General features: G+C 36.4%; 1 protein-coding gene across 1 annotated transcript; it reads right to left on the bottom strand.

The window, feature by feature from the left end:
• Nucleotides 1-17,987: 17,987 nt before the first annotated feature.
• Nucleotides 17,988-22,765, bottom strand: LOC115958372 (calcium-transporting ATPase 12, plasma membrane-type-like). Its single transcript, XM_031076788.1, has 2 exons — nucleotides 22,314-22,765; nucleotides 17,988-20,877 (listed from the first exon to the last, which is right to left on the bottom strand). The coding sequence occupies exons 1-2, from the start codon at nucleotides 22,662-22,664 to the stop codon at nucleotides 18,154-18,156; spliced, it is 3,075 nt and encodes a 1,024-aa protein (XP_030932648.1). The 5' UTR covers nucleotides 22,665-22,765; the 3' UTR covers nucleotides 17,988-18,153.
• Between the last annotated feature and the right edge of the window lie 572 nt (nucleotides 22,766-23,337).

The following is a 23,337-nucleotide window of genomic DNA, read 5'->3' as shown; positions in this document are numbered from 1 at the left end:
CGCAACGGAACGAGACCAAGCAATAGCGGAGGAGGTCCGCAAACTCCAAGAGGCAAGCTTCATCAGGGAGGTCTACTATCCCGATTGGCTGGCGAATGTGGTAATGGTAAAGAAAGCGAGCGGCAAATGGCGTATGTGCGTGGATTTCACCGATCTTAACAAAGCATGCCCCAAAGATAGCTATCCCCTTCCAAGAGTTGACGTTCTAGTAGACTCGACGGCTCAACACCAATTATTAAGCCTCATGGACGCTTTCTCGGGTTATAACCAGATCCGCATGCACGAGGCCGATCAGGAAAAGACTTCGTTCGTAACCAGCCAAGGGCTATTCTGTTACAAAGTAATGCCATTCGGCTTGAAGAATGCGGGGGCAACATACCAAAGGCTAATGAACAAGATGTTCGCGCAGCAAATCGGCAGGAATGTTCAAGTCTATGTCGACGACATGCTGGTGAAGAGCCGAAAGGAGGAAGACCACCTGGAAGATCTTAAGGAAACGTTTGGTACGCTTCGATCCTACAACATGAAACTCAATCCGGGAAAGTGCGCATTCGGCGTAACGGCAGGCAAATTCCTAGGGATCATGGTATCCCAGAGGGGGATTGAGGCTAACCCGGACAAAATCCGAGCCATAGTGGAGATGGCCCCCCCGCGAAATGTGAAGGAGATACAAAGCCTTAACGGCAAGGTAGCGGCATTAAATAGATTCGTGTCGAGAGCCACGGACAAGTGCTTGCCCTTCTTCCGCACATTAAAGAAATCCTTCGAGTGGACGGACGAGTGTCAGCGAGCGTTCGAGGAATTAAAGTCATACCTATCTTCACCACCCCTATTGAGCCCCTCGCAACCTGGTGAAGAACTTTTCCTCTACTTGGCTGTCTCCTCCGTCGCCGTCAGCGCAGCTTTAATTAGAGAAGAGGATAATGCACAGAAGCCTGTATACTACGCCAGCCGGGCGCTCCGCGGCGCCGAAGAAAGATACCAACCTATGGAGAAACTCGCTTTCGCATTGATAACAGCGGCTCGCAAGCTCAAACCTTACTTTCAAGCCCATACCGTGAACGTAATGACCGACAAGCCCTTGCGAAGGGCACTGAGTAATCCTGAAGCCGCAGGTCGACTGACGCTGTGGGCAATAGAATTGAGTGAGTTTGATATCAAGTACCGTCCGCGTGTGGCCATTAAAGGACAAGCTGTAGCCGACTTCATAGCAGAGTTTACGCGTGACGAGGACAAGGGGGCAGAAGAACCCCCCAAGTGGAGCATCTACACCGACGGGTCATCCAATCGGCGAATTGGAGGGGCCGGCATAGTGTTGCTGTCACCAGAAGGAGACAAGATCGAATGTATGGTCCGTCTCGACTTCCCAATTACCAACAATGAAGCAGAATACGAAGCGGTGGCGGCAGGACTTGACCTAGCCAAGGCCGCCGGAGCTGAAAGTGTAGCCGTCCATTGCGACTCTCAGGTCGTGACCAATCAAGTAAACGGAGACTACGAATGCAAGGGGGAAAGGTTGAAGAGATATCTTGATCAAGTGAGGGCAAGAGTTAACGGGTTAAAAGCGACGGTCGTCCAAATCCCAAGGGGAGAAAATGAGCTCGCCGATCGGCTAGCCAAAGCCGCCTCAGCAGAACATGTGACGACGCCGGGTAATGTACTTTCCTTTGTTCAACTCTTTCCACTAATAGACCCCGACAATATGCAGGAGATACGCTCTGAAAGAAACTGGACCACCCAGATAACTTCGTACTTGAAGGACGGGTTACTGCCACAAGAGAAGAATGCAGCGAGGAAGCTGAAAGTCCAAGCTGCAAGATTCGTCCTGATAAAAGACATTCTTTACAAGAGAGGTTTCTCCCGCCCTTACCTAAGATGCCTCGGGGTTGAGGAGGCAGACTACGTAATGAGGGAAGTACACGAAGGAATATGCGGGAACCACTCTGGATCGCGGTCGTTGGTGCACAAACTGGTACGGGCTGGGTATTACTGGCCAACCATGCAGAAGGATGCCGAGTCTTACGTTAAAAGCTGCGACAAATGCCAGAGGTTCAGCAATTTTATCGGACAGCCAGCTGAGGAGCTGACCCCTATCACGGCTCCATGGCCGTTCGCTCAGTGGGGACTGGATATCATGGGACCTTTCCCAACAGCGGTACGGCAGCTGAAGTTCTTGGTAGTGGGTATTGACTACTTCACAAAATGGGTAGAAGCGGAAGCCTTGGCCACCATTACAGAAAAGAACATTAGAAGTTTTGTTTGGCGGTGCATCGTATGCAGGTTTGGTATTCCTAGAGTCCTTGTCTCGGATAACGGGAGGCAGTTCGACAACAGCCACTTCCGGGATTTCTGCACACAGCTAGGAATAAAAAACCACTACTCATCACCCGCCCATCCTCAGGCCAATGGCCAGGTTGAAGTCACGAACTGATCCCTGCTAAAGATTATCAAGACTCGGCTCGAGGGGGCAAAGGGAATATGGCCCGAAGAATTACCGAGCATACTATGGGCATACAGGACAACGGCGAGGACTCCGACAGGAGAGACGCCATTCCGACTGACATACGGGAGTGAGGCGGTCATCCCCGCAGAAGTTGGCCTCACAAGTTACAGGGTTCACAACCATGACGAAAGCAGGAACGACGAATCTATGAGGCTACAGCTGGACCTGATAGATGAGGTAAGGTCGGTGGCGGAGCAAAGGATCGCAAGATACCAGGATCGCAAGATACCAGGATCGCATGGCCAGACATTACAATTCCCGGGTCCGACACAGAGACTTCCAAGTAGGAGACCTGGTACTTAGGAGGGTCCTGGGTGCAGCTGGAGACCTTACACAGGGAAAACTCGGTCCCAACTGGGAAGGACCTTACAGAGTCACGGCATGGAAAAGGAAAGGAACATACCACCTGGAGACTACAGAGGGGGAGAAGCTACCGCATCCATGGAATGCTGAGCATTTGAGGAAATACTACCAGTGATAGTAACACGGCGAACGGCAACCAATTTTCCATTTGGCTTTTATTATAACTATTTATAAGTTTTTTCTTTAAACTATGTTTCTCTTGCTACAATCTTGTCGTGCCTTTTTTAAGCCCAAGGGGGCAGGCACTTTTCCTTTACGCATCTCTATAATTAGATACAATTATGATCTTCTTCTACATGGATGTCATTACAATTGTCCTCAAAGTTAACGAATGCTAGTTAAAAGTCCACAAGATGGACAGACACAAAATAAAGTCCACAAGATGGACAGACCATCTTACACGAATGTCACCATCCCACAGATGATTACTTGAAATTCACAAGATGAATGCCCGACGGATCACCAAGACGATGAGAATGACACAAGTCCATAAATTGGACGGTATAGCCTCCACAAAGTGGACGGATCACCAAGACGGAGAGTAATTCTACGAGTCCATAAAGTGGACGGTATTTCCGCCACAAAGTGGACAGATCACCCAAAACATTGAATAATCCTACATGTCCATAAAGTGGACGGATCACCAAAACGGTGAGAATTATACAAGTCCATAAGTTGGACGGTCCACAAAGTGGACGGATCAACAAAACGGAGAGTCATTCTACGAGTCCATAAAGTGGACGGTATTTCCGCCACAAAGTGGACGGATCACCCGAAACATTGAATAATCCTACATGTCCATAAAGTGGACGGATCACCAAAACGGTGAAAATTGTACAAGTCCATAATTGGACGGTGTATCCGCCACAAAGTGGACGGATCACCGCAATTCAACACGTCCATAAATTGGACGGTATGTCCGCCACAAAGTGGACGGATCACCTAAAATGTTGAATAATCCTACATGTCCATAAAGTGGACGGATCACCAAAACAGTGAAAATTATACACGTCCATAAATTGGACGGTGTTTCACCCACAAAGTGAACGGATCACCTAAAATGTTAGTAATTCTACATGTCCATAAAGTGGACGGTATAGCCGAAACAAATTGGACAGATAACCCAAAGCGGTGAATAAATTACACATACAATAAAGCGGACGGTGCAACCGCCACAAAGTGGACGGATCACTGAAAACGGTGAGTAATTTTATAAGTTCATGAATGATATGCTCCCAACACGGACGGTTCTAAAACGCCCACGATGTGGACGGACAACATGACGATATAAGTCAGCTTAAATAAAGCGGACGGATAGTATATCGTATACGTAATAGACGGGTCCGATTAGAGGTGAGAAAAGCTTTTAAGTGGACGGATCAATAGACCAGTTTATGCAAATTAACACTTAACATACAAGTAGACAAAAAAATCCTTAACGGATACAAATAACGAAGAGACAATGAATGGAAAACATTGTTCAGTACAAAATCATTCTTAAAACAAACCGTCTACAAATTACTAACAGTACATAAAAAGGGGACGGATCCTCCTCAACAATTACAAGGGTTAGTCTGCTTTCTTGGGGTCGGCAACAGGCACCTCATTCGGCACAGCGGACTCCCCGTCTCCCTGGACAGCATTTTCACCAAAAAGATCTTCAGTATTTTCGGAAGCGACGGGTACAGCAGACGTCTGGTCTTGATCAGTAAGTGTTATCATGGACACGTCCAGATCTGGGTAGGCCTTTTTTATCTGACGGAGTGCATCGTCAAAGCCTTGAAGGAACGATCCCCCCAGCTCCTTCAGCAAAGCCTCCGAGTCGTGATACTCTTTGACGGCGACCTCCCTGGCCTGACGGAGTTTCTTCTTCAAATCCTTTAATTCATCATCTTTTCCCTTCAAGGCCTTCCCAGCTTCCTCCATCTTCTGTTCAAGCTCTTTTCTCGTCATCTCTGAGAGTTCAAATTTCTGCTCCATTGTGGACTTCCACTTGTGCAGCTGGCTAAGCTCCTCCTCCGTCTGCCCAGCTTTTAACCGTACCCGTTCCAGAGCCGCTTCACGGTTGAGGCAACGGTCCATCAAGCCCTTCATCATAACCAAGGACTGAAATAAACAAAATTAAGTGTTAAATATGAAACTAAGAAGTGGACGGACATACTCCGAAGGATAAAGGAGGTTACCTGTCCGACGGCGAATAACCCCGTCTCCCCCATTGCCTCCGTCGAGTGATTCCCCAGATCCTCATAGTCCTCTGCAGAAATTATGGACGAAAGCTTCTCCAAAGCAAACTTCGAGTCGTCACGGAGAAGGGGAGGGGGTTTCTACTCGTTGACGGGTGGGGCATTCATTAGGCCCTTACCGACCCCATGTTTAACTTGGGTGACGGTCTTGGCACCCTCAGCCATTAAGCCCACCACAGGTTCCATTGACACCTTTGGCTGCTTGTGTGGACGGTCAGATTTTGGGAGCTGCTTCCTTTTAGCCGATGACCCCGCCACATTAGGCACCACGATCTCACCCGTCTTCTTTTGCTCGACGGCGAGAGATTTTATCATTGCCCTTCTCTTGGCGTCGTCCATTTCTACAATACAAGACGGATAAAGGCATTTTCTGAAATAAAATTTCAACTTCAAAAGTCAAAGTCGACAGACTCACGTTTGTGTATTCTATCGTCGTATGCAATGGCCTCACGGGTAGGTTCTGGACCGTCGCAATACCAGTGTATTGTCTTTGGATTCACTAACTTAGCCCAGGTCCTTTCCTCCGGCTTAGTTTTCCTGCAAATCTTTTCAAGGAAACTAAATTCCTCGAGGCTAACCTGCGGGCGCCGTCTACCTGAAGAGAAAGACGGTCAAAATACAAACATAAAAGTGGACGGATGTATAAAAAAAGGGACAAGCAAGACGGGTGCATACGCAATTGATTTATTATTCCCCAAGTTGTATCGACGGGCATGTACTCCGTCTCTCCTGGACGGTTCATCCATCTGTCACCCTCCATGAAGAAGTAGCGACTCTTCCAGTCTCTATTTGAGTCTGGGGTTTCAAAGATAATCTTCAACAGGGGACCCCGACTAGCAAAACGGTACAACCCCCTTGATCTATCAATCTCATCAGGACGGTAACAGTGAAGAAATTCACGGACCGTCAATCTCCTTTCTCCATCTGACATTGCACCATAAAGAATCTCCATTGCTATGAAGACCCTCCAGGCGTTCGGAGAAATCTGGGTGACGGACAGTCCCAGGTAATGCAAGAGTTCCCTATGGAGTGTAGAGAGCGGGAACCGAAGTCCTGCCTTCAACACCTGCTCGTACACTCCAACTCCTTCTACCCCGTCATAATAACATTTCTCCGACACGTAGGGTAGACGAATGGGAATGTAATCTGGAATCTGGAAATTTGTTCTAAATGTACTGAAATGTCTCTCCCTGATGACGGATGTGAACCTATGCACGGTCCACTCTGGTAGCATGATGAACTGCCTTAGTCCATCAGCACCTACGACGGACTCCAGTGCTTGATTCCCGTCGTCAGCAGGACCCTCTACCTCAATTATCTCCACATCCTCACTTGTTGAGGACGAAGAGGATGCAGACGGACTCCTATCTTCGCCGGGACTATCTTGGTCTTTATGACCGGACGGGTATACATTCTCGTATTCCGTCCCGTCACGAACCACCGACTGGTTACTTGACGCACTAGACATTTCCTACAATTAATGATGAAACCTAAGACTTGACAGGTTTGAAAGCATTGACGGGTATAGTAAGCCTAACAACAATGCTTGGACGAAAAGGTAACTTGAATATGAAATTAAAGTAAATACTTACCACACCTGGCGGAGGACGGGTGACGGTTGTGGTGATTGTTGGTTATCAGTAGTCGACGGATTGCTCTGACAAGGTTGACGGTTCGCTCTGACAGACGTTTTTGTTTGGAAATGCGAAAGTGAGAGATTGAGACGCCTCATATATATAGGGGATGCACGGAAGACGAAGCGACGCATCGATCCTATACAACGGCCATTCAGAGATTGACACGTGGCATGCTCAATAAATGTTGACAACCTGTCAGTACGCATCAACAGATTGTGCCTTACTTATAACCGTCGACTCAATGAATCTTCTTCGGACGGTTGATCCATCTTAAACCGTCATCCTACCCGGCGGTTAACTCCGTCAATCAGTTTAAACCTTTTTGTCTCACGGATCCCATTCCGTCTTTAAAATACCCGTCATGCCCCTACATTAGGACCGTCACCCCATTGATCCTTTGACCTAAAAGCAGACGGATCATTGAGGTGAAGGGGGCAACTGAAGATGATGAAATATATAATCTGATGGGCGTATCTTAAGGGGCCTGACGGATTAGGACTGTTTGGCCTGTGTGAGGATGGTCCCACGCGCTTTTAAGGCCCATCGCTGACAGACACAGTATGGGCCCATGATCCGAAATCCGTATCACCTAGAAAAGTCCTAAGATCCGAAAAGGGGAATCCCGGCCCACCACGCTTTTGGAGAATTTGTATCAGAGTCCCACATTGGAAAGATCTGGAGGTCAAGAAGAAAAACCTCCTCTCCACTGCTATAAAAGGACTAACATTCTCGCAAATCGAGGTATGATTAATTGACCCTACCTAACACTCTAGAGTAAAGAGACAAATTCTGACTTGACCTTCGGAGAGTATTTGGCCGGCCCCACACCGGTGCTCTCTAAAGGTTTTCTTTCGATCGTTTTTATCGTGCAGGTTCGATTGAGTCGCGAGTACGGTGTGACCCATTGGTGACAATTTTCAACGTCATCATTGTCTAAAAGATTAATTTAACCACAGCAAGCAAAGAAAATTTGTTTGTTGACTAAACTTGAGTGTTTTGTGTGAACTTGTTTGATTGAGTTGAAACCTATATATGTCGGTACTTGTGGGCCGGGATTGGCAGATTCTATTCACCTGAGCTTGTTCAAGCCAATACGGCCGGGGCTCTTAGTGCATTTAATTATCTTTTTGATAAATTCTACCTTTCATTAACTAAAAACATTATCTTTTTGATAATCCCATGTTCAATTTGGTTCGAATTATAGGCATAGATTGAAAATTTACATTTACAGGCATGTTTTGAAGATGCTGTATATAGGTAGGCATATGTTCTTTCCAGAATGTTTTGTAATCCAAGGTAGCATTAGTGAAAAATACCGTGCTATGCCTATACATGGATTGAAAAGAAAAATCAAGCCTCATAGTTCTTTTTCTTTTATTAAAGCAACAAGATTTAAATGTGGAATCCACTCCATTATTATGATGATACCACTAGACTAACCAGCATTGGTTTCTCTCTAGAATACAAGCCTACCCATATGATGAACACTGGAAACTCAGTTTTCATATTCAGGAAACGTCTCTGAAACTACATGCAGGATTTTTCCATGCAATTATGGCCAAGGACTTCAGACAAACGCGTCTAATGCGTGTAAGGTCAAAGGTGGTGGATATTATCTTGTAACTATTTTCTAAAACTAAAAGACTATGTCACCACACCAAACCAAGCAGAGTTTTTTGTTGTGTTAAGAGTAATAAAACTTGTTTGAAGCCATGCATGTCGGTAACGCGGCTAGTTTTGGGGGTGGCAGATTCTACTGACCTGAACTTTTTTAAGTCAATACACGGCTCTTAGTGCATCTAATTATCTTTTTGATCATTTCTACCTTCCATTTCAATTTTAGATATATATAAATATATATATATATATATATAATAAAAATAAAAGTCCCAATTTAGATTTTACCCCCTTAAAATTTGAGAGTGTTTGGATTTTACACCCTGAAATTTCAGAATTTTGATCGTATCCCTTGAAGTTCTATTTTGTTCATATTAGCAGCCCATCTATCTATATTTTCTGTTAAGTGCCATATAACACTCAATTTTTGTTTATCCAATAAAATGATGCCACATCATTTTTGTAGCCTAAAAAAATTTAATAATTAAAAATGGCATGACATAATAAAAATTATGTGGCATCATTTTATTGGATGAACTAAACATGCGTGACAAGTTTATGTAGCATTTAATGTAAAATATGGATGGATAGATTGCTGATGCAAATAAAATAGAACTCTAGGGGGGTAAAATTCAAATTCTAAAATTTCAGTGTATAAAATCTAACACTACAAACTTTAGGGGGTAAAATCAAAACCCTGAAACTTTAGAGAGTAAAATCCAAACATCCTCAAACTTCAAGGGGTAAAATCCAAATTCTGAAACTTCAAAATATAAAATCCAAGCACACTCAAATTTTCAGGATGTAGTTTGCAATTTAGCCTAATATATTTTGATAGTATGCTTGTTTGAAAATATATTTAAATAAACTTAAAATTGGATTGTAAAAGTTTGTCAAAAGGTTAGTGACGACTCTAGAAATTTTTTCTAGGGTGGTCACTAAGAAACTTAAATTATACAAAATCTAATAAATAGAGATCTTAAATATATCAATGTCACACAAAAAAAAAAAAAAAAACATGCGAATTCCTAAAGTATTACAATGTCATTCTACTAACAAAAAGAAAAAGAAATGGCAAATTACAACTTACCCACTTCTTGTTTGGCCGAAATTTAAGCTGCCTACCTATGGTTTGAAATTTGACATTTTACTTACTTGAGGTTAGTTTAGTTAGATTTCCTTAACCCACCTCTATTAAAAACATGACTAAATATGTTTTGATTCACTTTTATGTTTCTATCCTCAAAAAACATAAAAATACAAGATCAAATAAGATAAAAAAGAATCCAATGGAACACTTACATCATGGGATTTCAAATCATAGGTAGACAACTTAAATTTCGATCAAACCTTAAGTAAGTAAAATGTCAAATTTCAAACCACAGGTAGGCAAATTAAATTTTGGCTAAACCCCTGGTGGGTAAGTTGTAATTTGCCCAAAAAGAAAAATGGACTAACAGGAGATAAAGTCGGAACTAAGAATGTTGAGATGAAAGTAATAAAATGAGAAAGAGTTTGAAATGAGAGAGAGAGAGAGAGCAACATATGATATTTGCTACAATTGCAAGCTGAGTGTTCGAGTAGAGCAAAGCTATTGTAACTACAAAGCTGAATAGAGCAAAGCTGCCGACATTGCCAAGTAGATCTCAGGACCATAGCATTTCCCTTGGTATTGTTTTTAGGAAAAATGAAATTATGAATTATTTTTATGTAATAGGTTGAAACAAGTTATAGATTTAAATGTTAGGGATTTTTTTGTTTTGTTTTTTAATCATATTTTTGTTGAATAATTTCACTTGTTTGTTGTTTGGCCTAGTTTTCCTTTTGTTTAGGTTATCTTTTTTGTTATCTAATTTTTATTTTTGTTTTTTTTTTTTCAAAGGGTTAAGGATTATGTTTGGGGGGCCATAATATATATTTTTTTGGAGTAATGTTATATCCATAATATTTTCACAATAAATCTTATGTGACGAATTTTTATTGGGAGATAAAAAAAAATGATGTAAGTATTGGACCTAAATTAGAATTGATAATAGCTTACCAATTAGGATTTTTTATGAAATTATTATGAAAATGTTGTGAACGTAGAATTATTCTTATATTTTTTGAACTCAAATTCTTGTGATTCTCAAGTTAGGGTATTCAATATTTTTTTAGGGTGGTCAAAATAAGTTAATTTAATATATAAATATATGTTTTTTGCAAGTATTTGTACTTTTTTTTAAGTTGGGGTGTTCAAAAGAGCACCCTAACTTGAATGTGGAGGCGCCCCTTGTTCATATGATATTAAATTATTATTTGTACTTTATTGATGATACAAAACATTTTAGTAGTAAAAATTCATACTAAAAATCCATAGAATTATGAAGAGTTAAAACATTTTAGTCATAGTGTTTCACAATATTTAGGAAAATAATAAGTTAATTAATCAAGTAACTCATAAACAAGCTCAAGCTTACTCGACAAGAAAATGAGTCAAGCTTGAACATAAAATCTTGTTTGGTGATGAGTTTAAGCTTGACTCGTGTTTGAAAAAAAATAAAAAATAAAAAATAATAATTGAACTTTTAATATTCTTGGCTCAGCTTTGTTAATTTACTGCCCTAATCAAGAGGCCCCTTTAAGATGGTACTTTACCTCTTCAACACATAAGCCTTGCTAATTCTATCAACATTAGTACTTTTCAGTTAGTTTGCATGCAACTGATAAGAAACCTTTTGATAAGCTTTAATATTGTTAATTAGCCATTGAAATTCTATTGTATGTACTAATTTCTGGATGTATTTGCTTGAGCAACTTCCGTAATCAGATAATCTAGTGGTGCAGCCCATAATAAAAAATACACACAGGTATAAAATAAAAAACCAGTGAAACACTACCATAAATATAAACTCAAGCTGTCATTTAATAGTCCTTCATTATATGATCTGTCAATAATGAAACAAACTGTCAAGGATTTTTTTTTTTTTTAATTAAAAAAAAAAAACCATTCTTCCAAGCATCCCTGACAAAGGAAATTAAGGAAGAAAGATTATTACACATAAAACAGTATTGGCATCAAAGGAACATTTGGTCATCGCATGGACTAACCATTTAGATCAGATTCCTATAACAATAATAATAACAATAAGATCCAAAGCATTACAAATAAAGTTAGATGTAGACCATAGGCTTTCTCTATCATTACTGTTAAGTGCATCAAAATGAAAAATTTTAAAGTTAAATAATCAAAATAAAAATATATCTAAACTCTAAGGGTAAACAATGTAATTTAGTAATTTCCAGGCAAAGACATTCAAAACCTGCTTAGTCTCGTGGTCCCATTCAGCTGAAAGAAGTTGTACTCTAAATGTCAACTGAAAAGGTTGGATCCACTTGTTCTTGAGGCAAATGGTGAAAGGCCATTAGTATTACGCCACTTGTCGAGGTGTATACGCAAAGCTTGGTTGTTCAGCATTGGGAAAAGTTGTTTTATCAAAGCAAGAAGAATAGCAATGTTGGGATGTTGCCTCAAATTCTAATTATGACTTGGAAAGTCAATTGGGGTTTTTTTATTGAAGAAGAAAAAATTAATTTAGTTTTCCTTGATATGGAAGAAAAGACTATTCATTGATGTGGAAGGAAAGTCTATTTCTTATTAAAGAAGTATTTATTCCTTGTTCTAAAGAGAATAGAAAAAGAGTCTTATAAATAGACAATACTACAAAGAATTTGATAGTTTAATTTGGCTCAAGGATCCTCCTTATAGGGAGAGGGAAAATAAAGTGTGAAACCAGAGAGAGAGAGAGAGAGAGAGAGAGAGAGAGAGAGAGAGAGAGAGAGAGAGAGAGAGAGAGAGAGAGAGAGAGAGAAGGATTTTCACTTGGAAGGTACCACAAAGAGAAAGACAGCAAAGTTTGAGTTTTATCAACAACGTTTTTTATATAAAAAAAAAAAAAAATCAAGGAGAATTTGTGAAGCTCTGCTTGATATTGCAAAGTGCCAAATAAAGAGGGCCACATAGAGAGAGATAACCAAGAAGAGCTACGCAGAAAAGAGAAAGAAGAAGAGAAGAAAGTTAGAGAGAAGAGTACAAAGTGTTGCCATCTTTGAGAAAAATAATTAGTGTGCGTGAGAGTAGAGAAACACAAAAAGGGTTTTCTTTAACTGTGAGACACAAAGAGAGTGTGTATGAGAGTAAAGAGAAACAAGGACATTTTTCTTTAGCCGTGAGACATACACAAGACGATTTGTTATTGTATTTGGTGGATCTCAAGTTAGATGTAAACTTGAGAATTATTGTAATTGATTTTATAATAGTGAAATTATTTGGAGTTTGTTATTTTATGTTCTTGTGCGTTATTGTTATTTTGAATTGGTAATTTTGGTGATACTTTTATTTGGTACCCAACAAGTGGTATTAGAGCTTGATTGATTTAGTGGATGCTTTTTTAATGTAAAGTACGATGAAAGAGAAGGGTTTGTTGTGATTAAGGTGGAGCTATTCCAAGAGGAAAGAAAACTACTTGATTTTGGTAGAGCTATTCCAAGAGGAAAGAAGACAGTTGATGGAATTTGGGTCAAGGTGGAGATTGTTGGGAGATTGCCTCAAATTCCAATTGTAATTTGGAAAGTCAATTGGGTTTCCAAGTTGAAGAAGGAAAATTTAATTTGGGTTTCCTTGATATGGAAGAAAAACTATTCCTTGGTGTGGAAGGAAAGCATATGCATGTTAAAGAAGTACTATATTCCTTGTTCTAGATGGAATAGGAAAAAAGTCTTATAAATAGATAATGCTACAAAGAATTCGATGGTTTTGGCCTAAGGGTACTTCTTATGGGAAGAGAGAAAATAGAGCGTGAAACTAAGAAAGGGGAAAAAAAAAAGAAAAAAAAAAAAAAAAAGAATTGATGGCTTTCTATTTGGTTAAATTTTTTGGCAGTAACTGAAAATTTACAGGCATGTTTGATAGATGATGCTATAGGCATTTATGTTCAATCTAACAAGTTGTATGCTGCATTTAACTAATGAAATTTGCTAAGAAAAAAAAAAGGTTGTAATCCAAGGGTAGGATTAGTCACAAGAATACCATAGAAAAATAATCAAGCCTTATAGTTCTTTTTCATTTATTTAAGCAACAGGAATAAATGTGAAATCTACTCCATTATGACGATAATTTACCATGACCACTAGACTAATTAAGTCGGTTCTTCAGCATCGGTTTCTTTTTTACACAAGCCTACTCATACCACGAACACTGTTAATTCTGTTTTTACGTTCTGCAAATATCTTTGAAACTACATAAAGGACTTTTCCATGCAATTTTGCAAAGAAATTCAGACAAGCACAGAATTTCTAGTTGTGTTAAAAAATTTTGAAGATTGGTTGTGTCAAAATGAATTTGTTTAAGGTCTATGTTTGATAGTGACAGATTCTATTGATCTGAACTTGTTTAAACCAAGACATGTTTGTTTTTTTTCTTTTTTGTTTTGTTTTATTTTTATTTTTATTTTTTTCACCTTATATATTGTAAAGTTGGGGAGGAAGAATTTGTACCTTATACATTTCCCGTAGAAATACTAGAAATTAATATTTGACCTAAATGTCATTTGCAAAGATAGGCTTAGTTACATAAGCTTAGTTGTATCATTGTATCAACACTTGAAATTTTCAATTTTTAGTTTTCATGCAACTAAAAATAAACCTTTTGATAGCTTTATTGTTATCAAGAAACTGAAGTGAACCTTATACCTTTTGATTAGTTAGGATGTATTGTTGGTAACTCTTTTTTTTTTTTTTTTTTAGGAAATTGTATTACTTATTAGAACACACAAACACGAAAGTAATATATAGAGTTTTTTAAACAAGCTTAGCTTAGTAATATATAGAGTTTTTTAAACGAGCTTATAATATATTACATAATCAGAGTACCACTACAAAATGACCTAACCTTTGTAGTAATAGCCTGGAGTTATAAGAACTGAAACTCTAACACACACAACCTATGTGGAATAAACATCCCTATATATTATTTTAAAAAAAACAATAATACTTATTAGAACACACAAACACGAAAGTAGTATGCTAGAGTTTCAGTTCTTATAACTCCAGGCTACTACTACAAAAGTTAGGCCCTTTTATAGTGGTACTCTGGTTATATAATATATTATAAGCCTATTTAAAAAACTCTATATACTACTTTCGTGTTTGTATGTTCTAATAAGTATTACTATCTCCTCAAAAAAAAATATAGGGATGTTTGTCCCACATTGGTTGTGTGTGTTAGAGTTTCAATTCTTATAACCATGGCCTACTATTACAAAGGTTAGGCCCTTTTGTAGTAGTATTTTGGTTATGTAATATATTATAAGTCTGTTTAAAAAACTGCTTTGTTGGTAACTACGTCATTTATATTAACTAATTCATTTATATATCTATATATTACTAAAAGCTAAAACACAGTATTTAATATTACTACGCTCATGTCATTATCAATTTTTTTCCCAATTTTTTATAAAATTTTTAAACATTTAAGTGAATTAAAAACTCTATTATATTACAATCAAAATATCATATTTAATTTATCTTATTATTAACTATTCTTATTTATTATTAACTATTCTTATTTTGGTATATATATTTTTTATTTTAGTGTAACAGTTTGACCATCAAAACATACTGATGGAATATTGAAAGCTTCACCAAATGCATCACAGAAATCAGTTTTAGACTACTAGAAGTCAGTCAGTTTGCTAAAATTGGAATTGACTAGTAATCCAGGTTGATACGATTTAGTTTTGTGTTTTATGTTGTTATTTTTTTTATTCTCATTGGTTTTTAAATGTTATATTATTGCATTATAAAGATAGTATATAAAAATATAATATTATTTCATTACATAGCATAACTAAAATTTCTTATAATGTAGTCCCATAATACGTTACAATGCATCAATAAAAAAAAAAGAATACAAAACACATGCTATTTTAGAAACACTAAATTTTTAATAATAATGATGATGATGATGATGATAATATCAAACCAAACATATCATAAAATATACTAATAGTTATGAATATACTAACTTCATGGCAACAAAATGGAATAAAATAAAAATAAAAATAAATGTTACAATATGCATATTTAGTACATTAGAATTATCATCAAATTTGGGACACAATAGGATGTTAACAAACGGAGAGAGAGAGAGAGAGAGAGAGAGAGAGAGAGAGAGAGAGAGAGAGAGAGAGAGAGAGAGAGAGAGAGAGAGAGAGAGAGAGTAAGAGAAATCAAACATCAATTAAATAAATTAATTAGTAACCATTAATTGGAAAAAAAAAAAGAGGCTAATGGCTAAAGGAGTAAAAAATTAATTAAAGATGAACTTACGAATATTATTAAAAACTTTACAACGCAAATAAATAAATCATTAAATTCACTTAATTAAATCATATAATCAACAATTAATTACAATCTTACAAGATTTAAACTTGAAACTAATCAAACTCTAATCTAGAAAATCATATTTATTATCAAAACTAAAAGGAAGACGTTGTTCAATAATAATAGAAATATATAAGAAATAAATATGAAAATTTTCGAAATCCTTTTTTTGTCATTTCATTTAACATTATTTATAAATTATAAAATAAAATAAAATAATCCTTAAATGCTCATATTCTTCACACACCACGACTTTTAAAATCTAATGAAATGTTCTAAGAATTTAACTCTCATTTAATGCCTCTATTATGAAAATCACCAGTCAGTAAAATATGATAATAGTAAAAAAATGTTATAAATGAGATCATGAAAAAACTAATTAGACACTATTATTATAGAATAAATGTCTTTTTTTATGCATCTAAAAAAATGAAATGTATAGAGTTTACTTATTAAGGTATATGTAAAGATTTACGTTAAAAAAATATTTAAAGGTCTTTTTGAAAAAAAAAAATATGTAAGGTTTTTATTAACTTAAAAGACAATGAAAAACCAATTTTTAATTACTATAACCGTCGCTACTCTATAAATCATACACAACACTATATTTAATTACATAAACTACAAAGTTAGACCATTTTAGATATATACCATCATATTCAACTTATAAATTACAACCCAAATCAATCATAAAATTACACAATCAAAACCTGAACATGTAACATGAATTACCTTCTGAATTATTGCTTGGAATTTTCACAATTATTGAAAGAAAATCGCCAAATTTAATTTTTAGAAAACATCAAGACAAGGTGAATTTTAATTGTTTTAACTTCCATAGCAAAAAAAAAAATATTACCCACATTATTTCAACCCTTATGGAAAAGAGGGTTTACATGTAACATGAAAAATGTGTTTAATTGACTTAGAGATGTAAAAATTAGTCAATTGACTATGGTAGAATTAAGGTTTCAAATTTTAAATAAAACAATTCTACAATAATAAAAAATTATCTTGTGATAAATATGATTTTGAAATGCATTACTTTTCATTAAATTAATTCAAATTACAAAATAATAATAATAATGAGACCACCTTAAAAAATAATCACGAACAACGCGCGGGTCCACAACTAGTTTTCTTAATATACGGCTATATATGATTTCTTTTGCCCTTATTCTCCTATTATTTCTAAAATTTAAATATTAAAAAAAATTTTGATTACCATTTGAATTATTCATCTAATAGAATTTCTTTTTATCATTAATTTAAAACTCGGTTCTAAAAGTCTTTCAATAATTGACACCACACTAAGATTGTTGAGGCTTAAACATCTTCAAGGTTTAAACCACTAGATAATAGTAGTAATACTATATATGGTTTGGGGGTATTTTTATCATTTAGTGATTGAAGGGATTTTTAAAAAAATAAAATAAAATAAAAAATAATCACTCCTAAGGTATTTTGGTCATTTTTGAGGTCTAGGGGTATATTGGACATTCTAGGGATATTTCTGACATTTTCTAGTTCTAGGGGTATTTGTGTCATTTTGAGTATTTTATGGGTATTTTGGTTATTAGGGTGTTAGTTTTCTACATTGAAAAAAAAAAATAAAAAAAGGGACTAAACTTTGTGGTTTTGTATTTAGAAAACAGCTATAGAAGCAAAATATATATATATATATATATATATATATTATCGGAGTTGAGAAACCGCTACCAAAAAAAAAAAAAAAACTGCTGCTACAAAGAGACTTATAGTAGCATTTGAAAATTCGCTACAATAAACCCTCTCTAATAGCATTTTTTGTAAGTGCTAGCAAAAAAAAAAAACCCCCACTGTTATAACTTATCTTTTTTGTAGTGCCTCACTCATAGAAAATTAGTGAATAATGAGCAATTAAAGCTTATGCTTGTTCTTGGCTGGGATTTGAGAGAACAATGAGGGGATGTTGTTTGGGTATAATAAAGGAGCATCAACAAAAAATCCTTAGTAGAATCCAAGTGGGCAATGTCTCATATAATTTGAAGTTGAATTGTGCGAGCTGAGAGCGTAGTTAACATTGTGGCATGGATTGGTCAGGTGCTTTAGAAGTAATAAAAAGGCAAGATAATTAAGTAGACTAATATTATATATAAAGCCTGTTATCATGTGCAATAAAACTATACATTCTGATCATTATCGCGAAAAGCTCTGAAAAAAAAAACACAAAGTATTTGACATTTATAAATACACTACGACTAGAGCAACATTTATACAATTCTGGGAAAGGTAACAAAGAAGTGATAATATTTATTATAAAAAAAATAAATAAATAAATAAAATAAAATTTAAAGACAAATTAGGCACAATGAATTACTCAAAAGTTTTATTTACAACCTGATGGCACATTTTCATCATAATTTATGATAGTGGTAAAAAGTGCAGGCAATGCAAGCAGAAGGAACGTGAAAAATGGAACGCCCAAATAAGAAACATAGGGTGAAGGCATCCCGGAAGGCAAGGGCCCTGCTGAACTCAGAAACAATGACAATATGCCAGCAAGCCATCTCAAGGCCCTATCAAATCCCAATGGAAGTGCAGCAACAAGAAAACAGCAAGTCCACTGCACTGCATTCAACTTCTCAAATTGGGTTATACTTCCCAAATAATGTATCAACACCACCTGCGTGACAATAACAATAGTTAAAGTCAGCAAAAGAGAATAGTTTTGAAGGAAACCCCAGAACACTTCCCACTTTACTAGGTCCATGGCATTGAATTGATTAAACATTTGGCATAGGATAAAAGTGTTGAAGACCATGGTTTTCCGAACAGCATCGTTCATGTCAGTTATGGCTTGACCCTTGAGTTGAAAGAGTAGCAAAATGGAAGCTTGGTAGGAGGCTTGAGTTGCTATGTTTACCCACACAGCCTTGGTTAGAAGTGATTGAGTTCTTTTAGCCGGTTTATTGGTTAGCAGTTCCTCACTTTTTACCTCCATCTTCATAATTAGGCCACCTAGAAGGCACAGAACCAAATTCATCCACGCCAATTCTAATCCTGTTATTGGGGATTCTCCACGAACCATTGTCATCACTAGGCTTATTAACAACCCAGATAAGCACGCAGTGAACTGAAGTTGAATGAATTTCTGAATATTGTGGTAGCAACATCTACCAAACTTCAAAACAGGAACTAATGAACGATAACCTTCAAGGGTGATATCAGAAGACTCTTTCACCTGTTTGGTGCTCTGGGTTTCCTCAATGATCCCTACATCAGCTTCTTTCAGTGCTGGAATGTCAATTGTTGTTGATCCTCCAATGAATGCAACTATATGACCCTTTTGCTTCGAGCACTGTATCATGCAAACCTTGTGCTCAGGGAGGCAACTTCCTACCACCGTAGCCCGATCCAATTCCTCCATTCCTTCTCTGGTTTTCAGTTTTTGAATATCCACATCCATTGAACCAGGACTAAAGATTCCCAATTCAAAAGCCATGGCTCTTGCTACTGAGGGCTCATCATCTGATACCAACTTGACTCCTACTCCAGCATTTCTTAGAGTTTGCACTACTGATTTAAACTCTTCCTGACATGGGTATTTCAGACCCACTATTGCCAACAAGCTTAAGCCATCTTCTTTGAGTTCTTGGACCTCAGTTTTTCTATAAGCAAATGCAATGGGTATAAGACCGCCATCCTCCATATCTTTAATCAGTTTCTTGAACTCCTCTTTCTTCTGACCTTCAATGGCATGAGTTTCCCCATTGCTGTCAAAGTAGTGTGAACACATTTCCAATATAGTTGATGCAGCCCCATCCCAGTGCAAGTGCATAATTTTTTCATCTTCACCTTCTTTCCTTATCAAAGCCCCTCTTCCTTTCTTGGTACAACTTTTATGGTTAAGAATGTCATAAGTTGGAAGATAGACATCTGAGTTGCGTCTTTGCTTTGCCCAAGAAATGAGCAAAGCATTGGTGGGGCTAACAGAAATCTCAGACACACGTAAGGACACATCAAATCCCTGTCGCAAAGCTTCAAGAACATTTTTAGAGTCCCCATAGTTTTTGAATTCTCTCTCTCCCACAAAGACTTTGCTAAGCTCCACCAGTTTACACATTAGCCCACTAGTTATATCAATGTAGATGACTGTAACCAACCCCATTGTGCCACAAGCTAATAAGTTTTGAGGGTGTGCCCAAGATAGCTGCACCTTTTCCTTCCAGCAACGCAGAGACACTGTAATCACAAAAGGCATTCCGTGTTGTATTCCTATTACCATTGATGTAAGAGCACTTGTCAAAATCCAAATCTTTCCTTTGGATTTCTGGGCCATTTTCTCAAAGATTTTCGTCATTGTGTCCACTGAAACATTCCCCTTAAGCTCTGGCAATCCATTACTATTACTGTGGTTACCATGTAGGAGGCGAATTAACACCACAAGACTAATAAGAACAGTGACACATAGAGCAATCATATCCATGTAAATACTCGGCTTATCAATCCGACCTTGAAACACTGTCTTCTCATTAGGCTGATCCGTCACCAAGCTCAGCAGCTTGCCCATAGCTGTATTGTCACCAACCGATGTTACAAGCATTCTACCCTTACCCTCAATAACCTTTGAACCTGAGAAGAGAAATGGGTTTTGCTCATGGTGAATTTTGGGCTTCAAAACCTCATCTAACACCAAGTCGTCCCTACTCACTAGCAAACCATCAGCAGGAACACGATCACCCTTCTTCAACCACACTATGTTACCCACCACAACTTTGGAAATGGAAATCCATTGGAAAGTTTCACCCCTTTCAACACGCACTTCCAATTTTTCTATATTCTTCAACTTCTTCTTCGCCATCTTCCTTTCATGATGGTAGTTCCCTACTGAAGGGAATGCCACAAGCAGGACCAAAGCAACAAGTATTGCAACCCCATCATGCCACCCATCTTTTCTTCCTTTCTCTATGATACCAGTAACAAAGGACAAGACAGCTGAGACCAGGAGGAGGACATTGGTGTAACTGTCACAAGCCTTCTTGAAGAAGTAAAAGAACCCCTTTTTCTCAACTGAGTTCCATGCTTGATCTTGGCCTCCATCAATTCCATCCTGTTGAGATTGAGTGAGTAAATAAATTACACCACCATTTCTAATAGCTTAAGCTAAGCTAAGAGAAAGAGTTGTATATTATATATTTAGGCTCAAAATTTGTTTTCTTTAAAATTGCATGAATTTTTATTTAAATTTAAAAAAAAAAATCCATTCCTAAATTATTAAAATTGTACTTATAATTTTTATTAAAAAAAAAATATATATATATATATATATTTCTACACTATTGAAAAGATATATATATATATATATATATATATATATACCCTGATCAATTTCATGGCACTTGTTTGCTTCACATATATTTTTTTGTAAAACCAAGTCAAACATGTCAGAATTTTTAATACTAGATATATTTCAGCCTAGTTAGACATGTAGGATAACAAAAGTTAAATCACTTAAGGTGCTTGTATAGTTAAAAAAAAGACTACATTTTAACCCATTAAACTCAAAATTCACTAATATCAGGTCAGGTAAAACCGTCTAAAAATTATATAGTTTGTATAAATTTACACTTATATTATTTATTTTGTATTTAATTTTTTATTTATTTTCTACCTATTTCTGAATGAAAAAAGAGAGGAAGGTAGCTATTGTTGTGAAAAAAGAAATTAAAAAAATACAAAAATTGATATTTTAATAAAATATAATGTATAATAAATAATCTGGTGGAAGATATTTTAAATAATGAGTTTGTAAAATAATAAATAAAAAATAGATCTTTATATTAAAATATAAAATTTTTAAATGATAGGAGGGAAGATATAATAAAAAGTATTAACATTTTTAATAGTTTAAAAATGGTAATAATTATCACAGTTTATTGCATATTTACGCTACACACTATTATGCGAGCTGAAATCAACTTTTTAAAATATAATTTTAAAAGAAGTATGTACGTACAATAGCAATGCTTAACAAAAACTTTTTTGTTTTCAAACTAGAAAAAAAAAAACCTTATGACTTAATTAATCTGCACTTTTTAATCTTTTCAACAGTTTCAAATCTCACCTCCATCTTCAACTTAAAAATAAAATTTAAATGAAAAATAATTAAAATTTAAAATTTTTTAAAACTTTTGGTGCAAATTTTGAGAAAGAAAGAAAACAATACTCTGAGCATTTTTACCAAGGATATTAAAAAAAATAGTATTTAGAGACTATATGAATATAGATTATTTTATTAAAAATTATAAATTAAAAATACTGTAGTAGAATAATTTTTAAATATATAAATAATATTGTAAAATCTATTTTAATATTTTTTTTTTTAAATAAAACGATTTGTAAGTCTTGTAACCAATAATAAAAATAAAAAGATGGGAATAATTTTATATTATTTTATTATAACAGTCATGGAGAAGCAGCTAAGTACGAGATCTTTGATGTAATGGGTGTTTTTGTGTGTTGGTGTATGCGTTTATTAGTTATTACCTTCAAATTAGAACGCAGACGTGCAAGAACCTCGTCAACGCCGCCGAGTCTTTTAAGAGAGTTCAAGTCCCTCTGTTTCACAATCTCAGCAATTATCTCCGGAAGGTGCTCTTCATCATCTACATCTATGTGAACCGAGGAGGCTCTTTCAAGTATTTTAGAGGCAGCCGGTGGTTCTTCCGGTAAAGGATCATAAGGGGTTTTCTTTTGAGTGATGAAAAGGCCTACATATAAACTTTTACGCCAAATGCGGCCATACTTAGGTGAAATAGTAGTGGTGGTAATGAGTAAGCCAGCACCCAAAGTCTGAGCCTCAATATCACAAGCTTGATTGGTGGTTGACTCAAACATTTTTCTGGGTTTGTTTTGTTGGCTAAAAGTAGAAGATCCAAGAAGATGACACAATCAGAATCAAAGCTATGTATGTTTTTTTTATGGTGACCTGGGTTTAGTTAGACTCTGCTTATAGTGGAAACTGTTTTTCTAGAGAAAAGAACCTTATATAGAAATTTAATTGGGTCAACAATTACGCTAATTAATTAAGGGCTTAGAAGTAAAACTCATCCTTATCTTGTTACGCGTCTTGGTTGGAAAATGGATATATAATAATATAAAAGTGACAATTTTTTGCATTCAAAAGATTAGTCTTGTGGGCAAATGGTGAATGAGAATGACCGACGCGTATGAGGTGAATGAGAATGACCGACGCTGTGGAAAAGTTGTGGAAAATGGTGGAAAATTAATGGAATGTAAAAGTTTTACGTCTCTTGTGGGGTTACACAATCTCTGACCTAAATTCCGAACTTCATTTAAGTCAATACCCTACGGTGCTATCAATGTATTTTGCTTTGGGATAATCTCATCTCATGCCGTTTTATTGGGTTAATTAATATGTTTGGCATTGACTGAAAGTTTACAGGCATAATGTTTAATAGATGCTGTATATAACTATATATGCCGCATTTAACTAATGAAATTTGCTAGGAAAAAACAAGTTTTAATCCAAGGTTAAGATTAGTTAAAA

This window comes from Quercus lobata, chromosome 8 (genome assembly GCF_001633185.2).
Source record: "Quercus lobata isolate SW786 chromosome 8, ValleyOak3.0 Primary Assembly, whole genome shotgun sequence".
Lineage (NCBI taxonomy): Eukaryota > Viridiplantae > Streptophyta > Magnoliopsida > Fagales > Fagaceae > Quercus > Quercus lobata.
The sequence above is the reverse complement of the archived record's forward strand: the minus strand, read 5'-3'. Positions and strand labels throughout refer to the sequence as shown.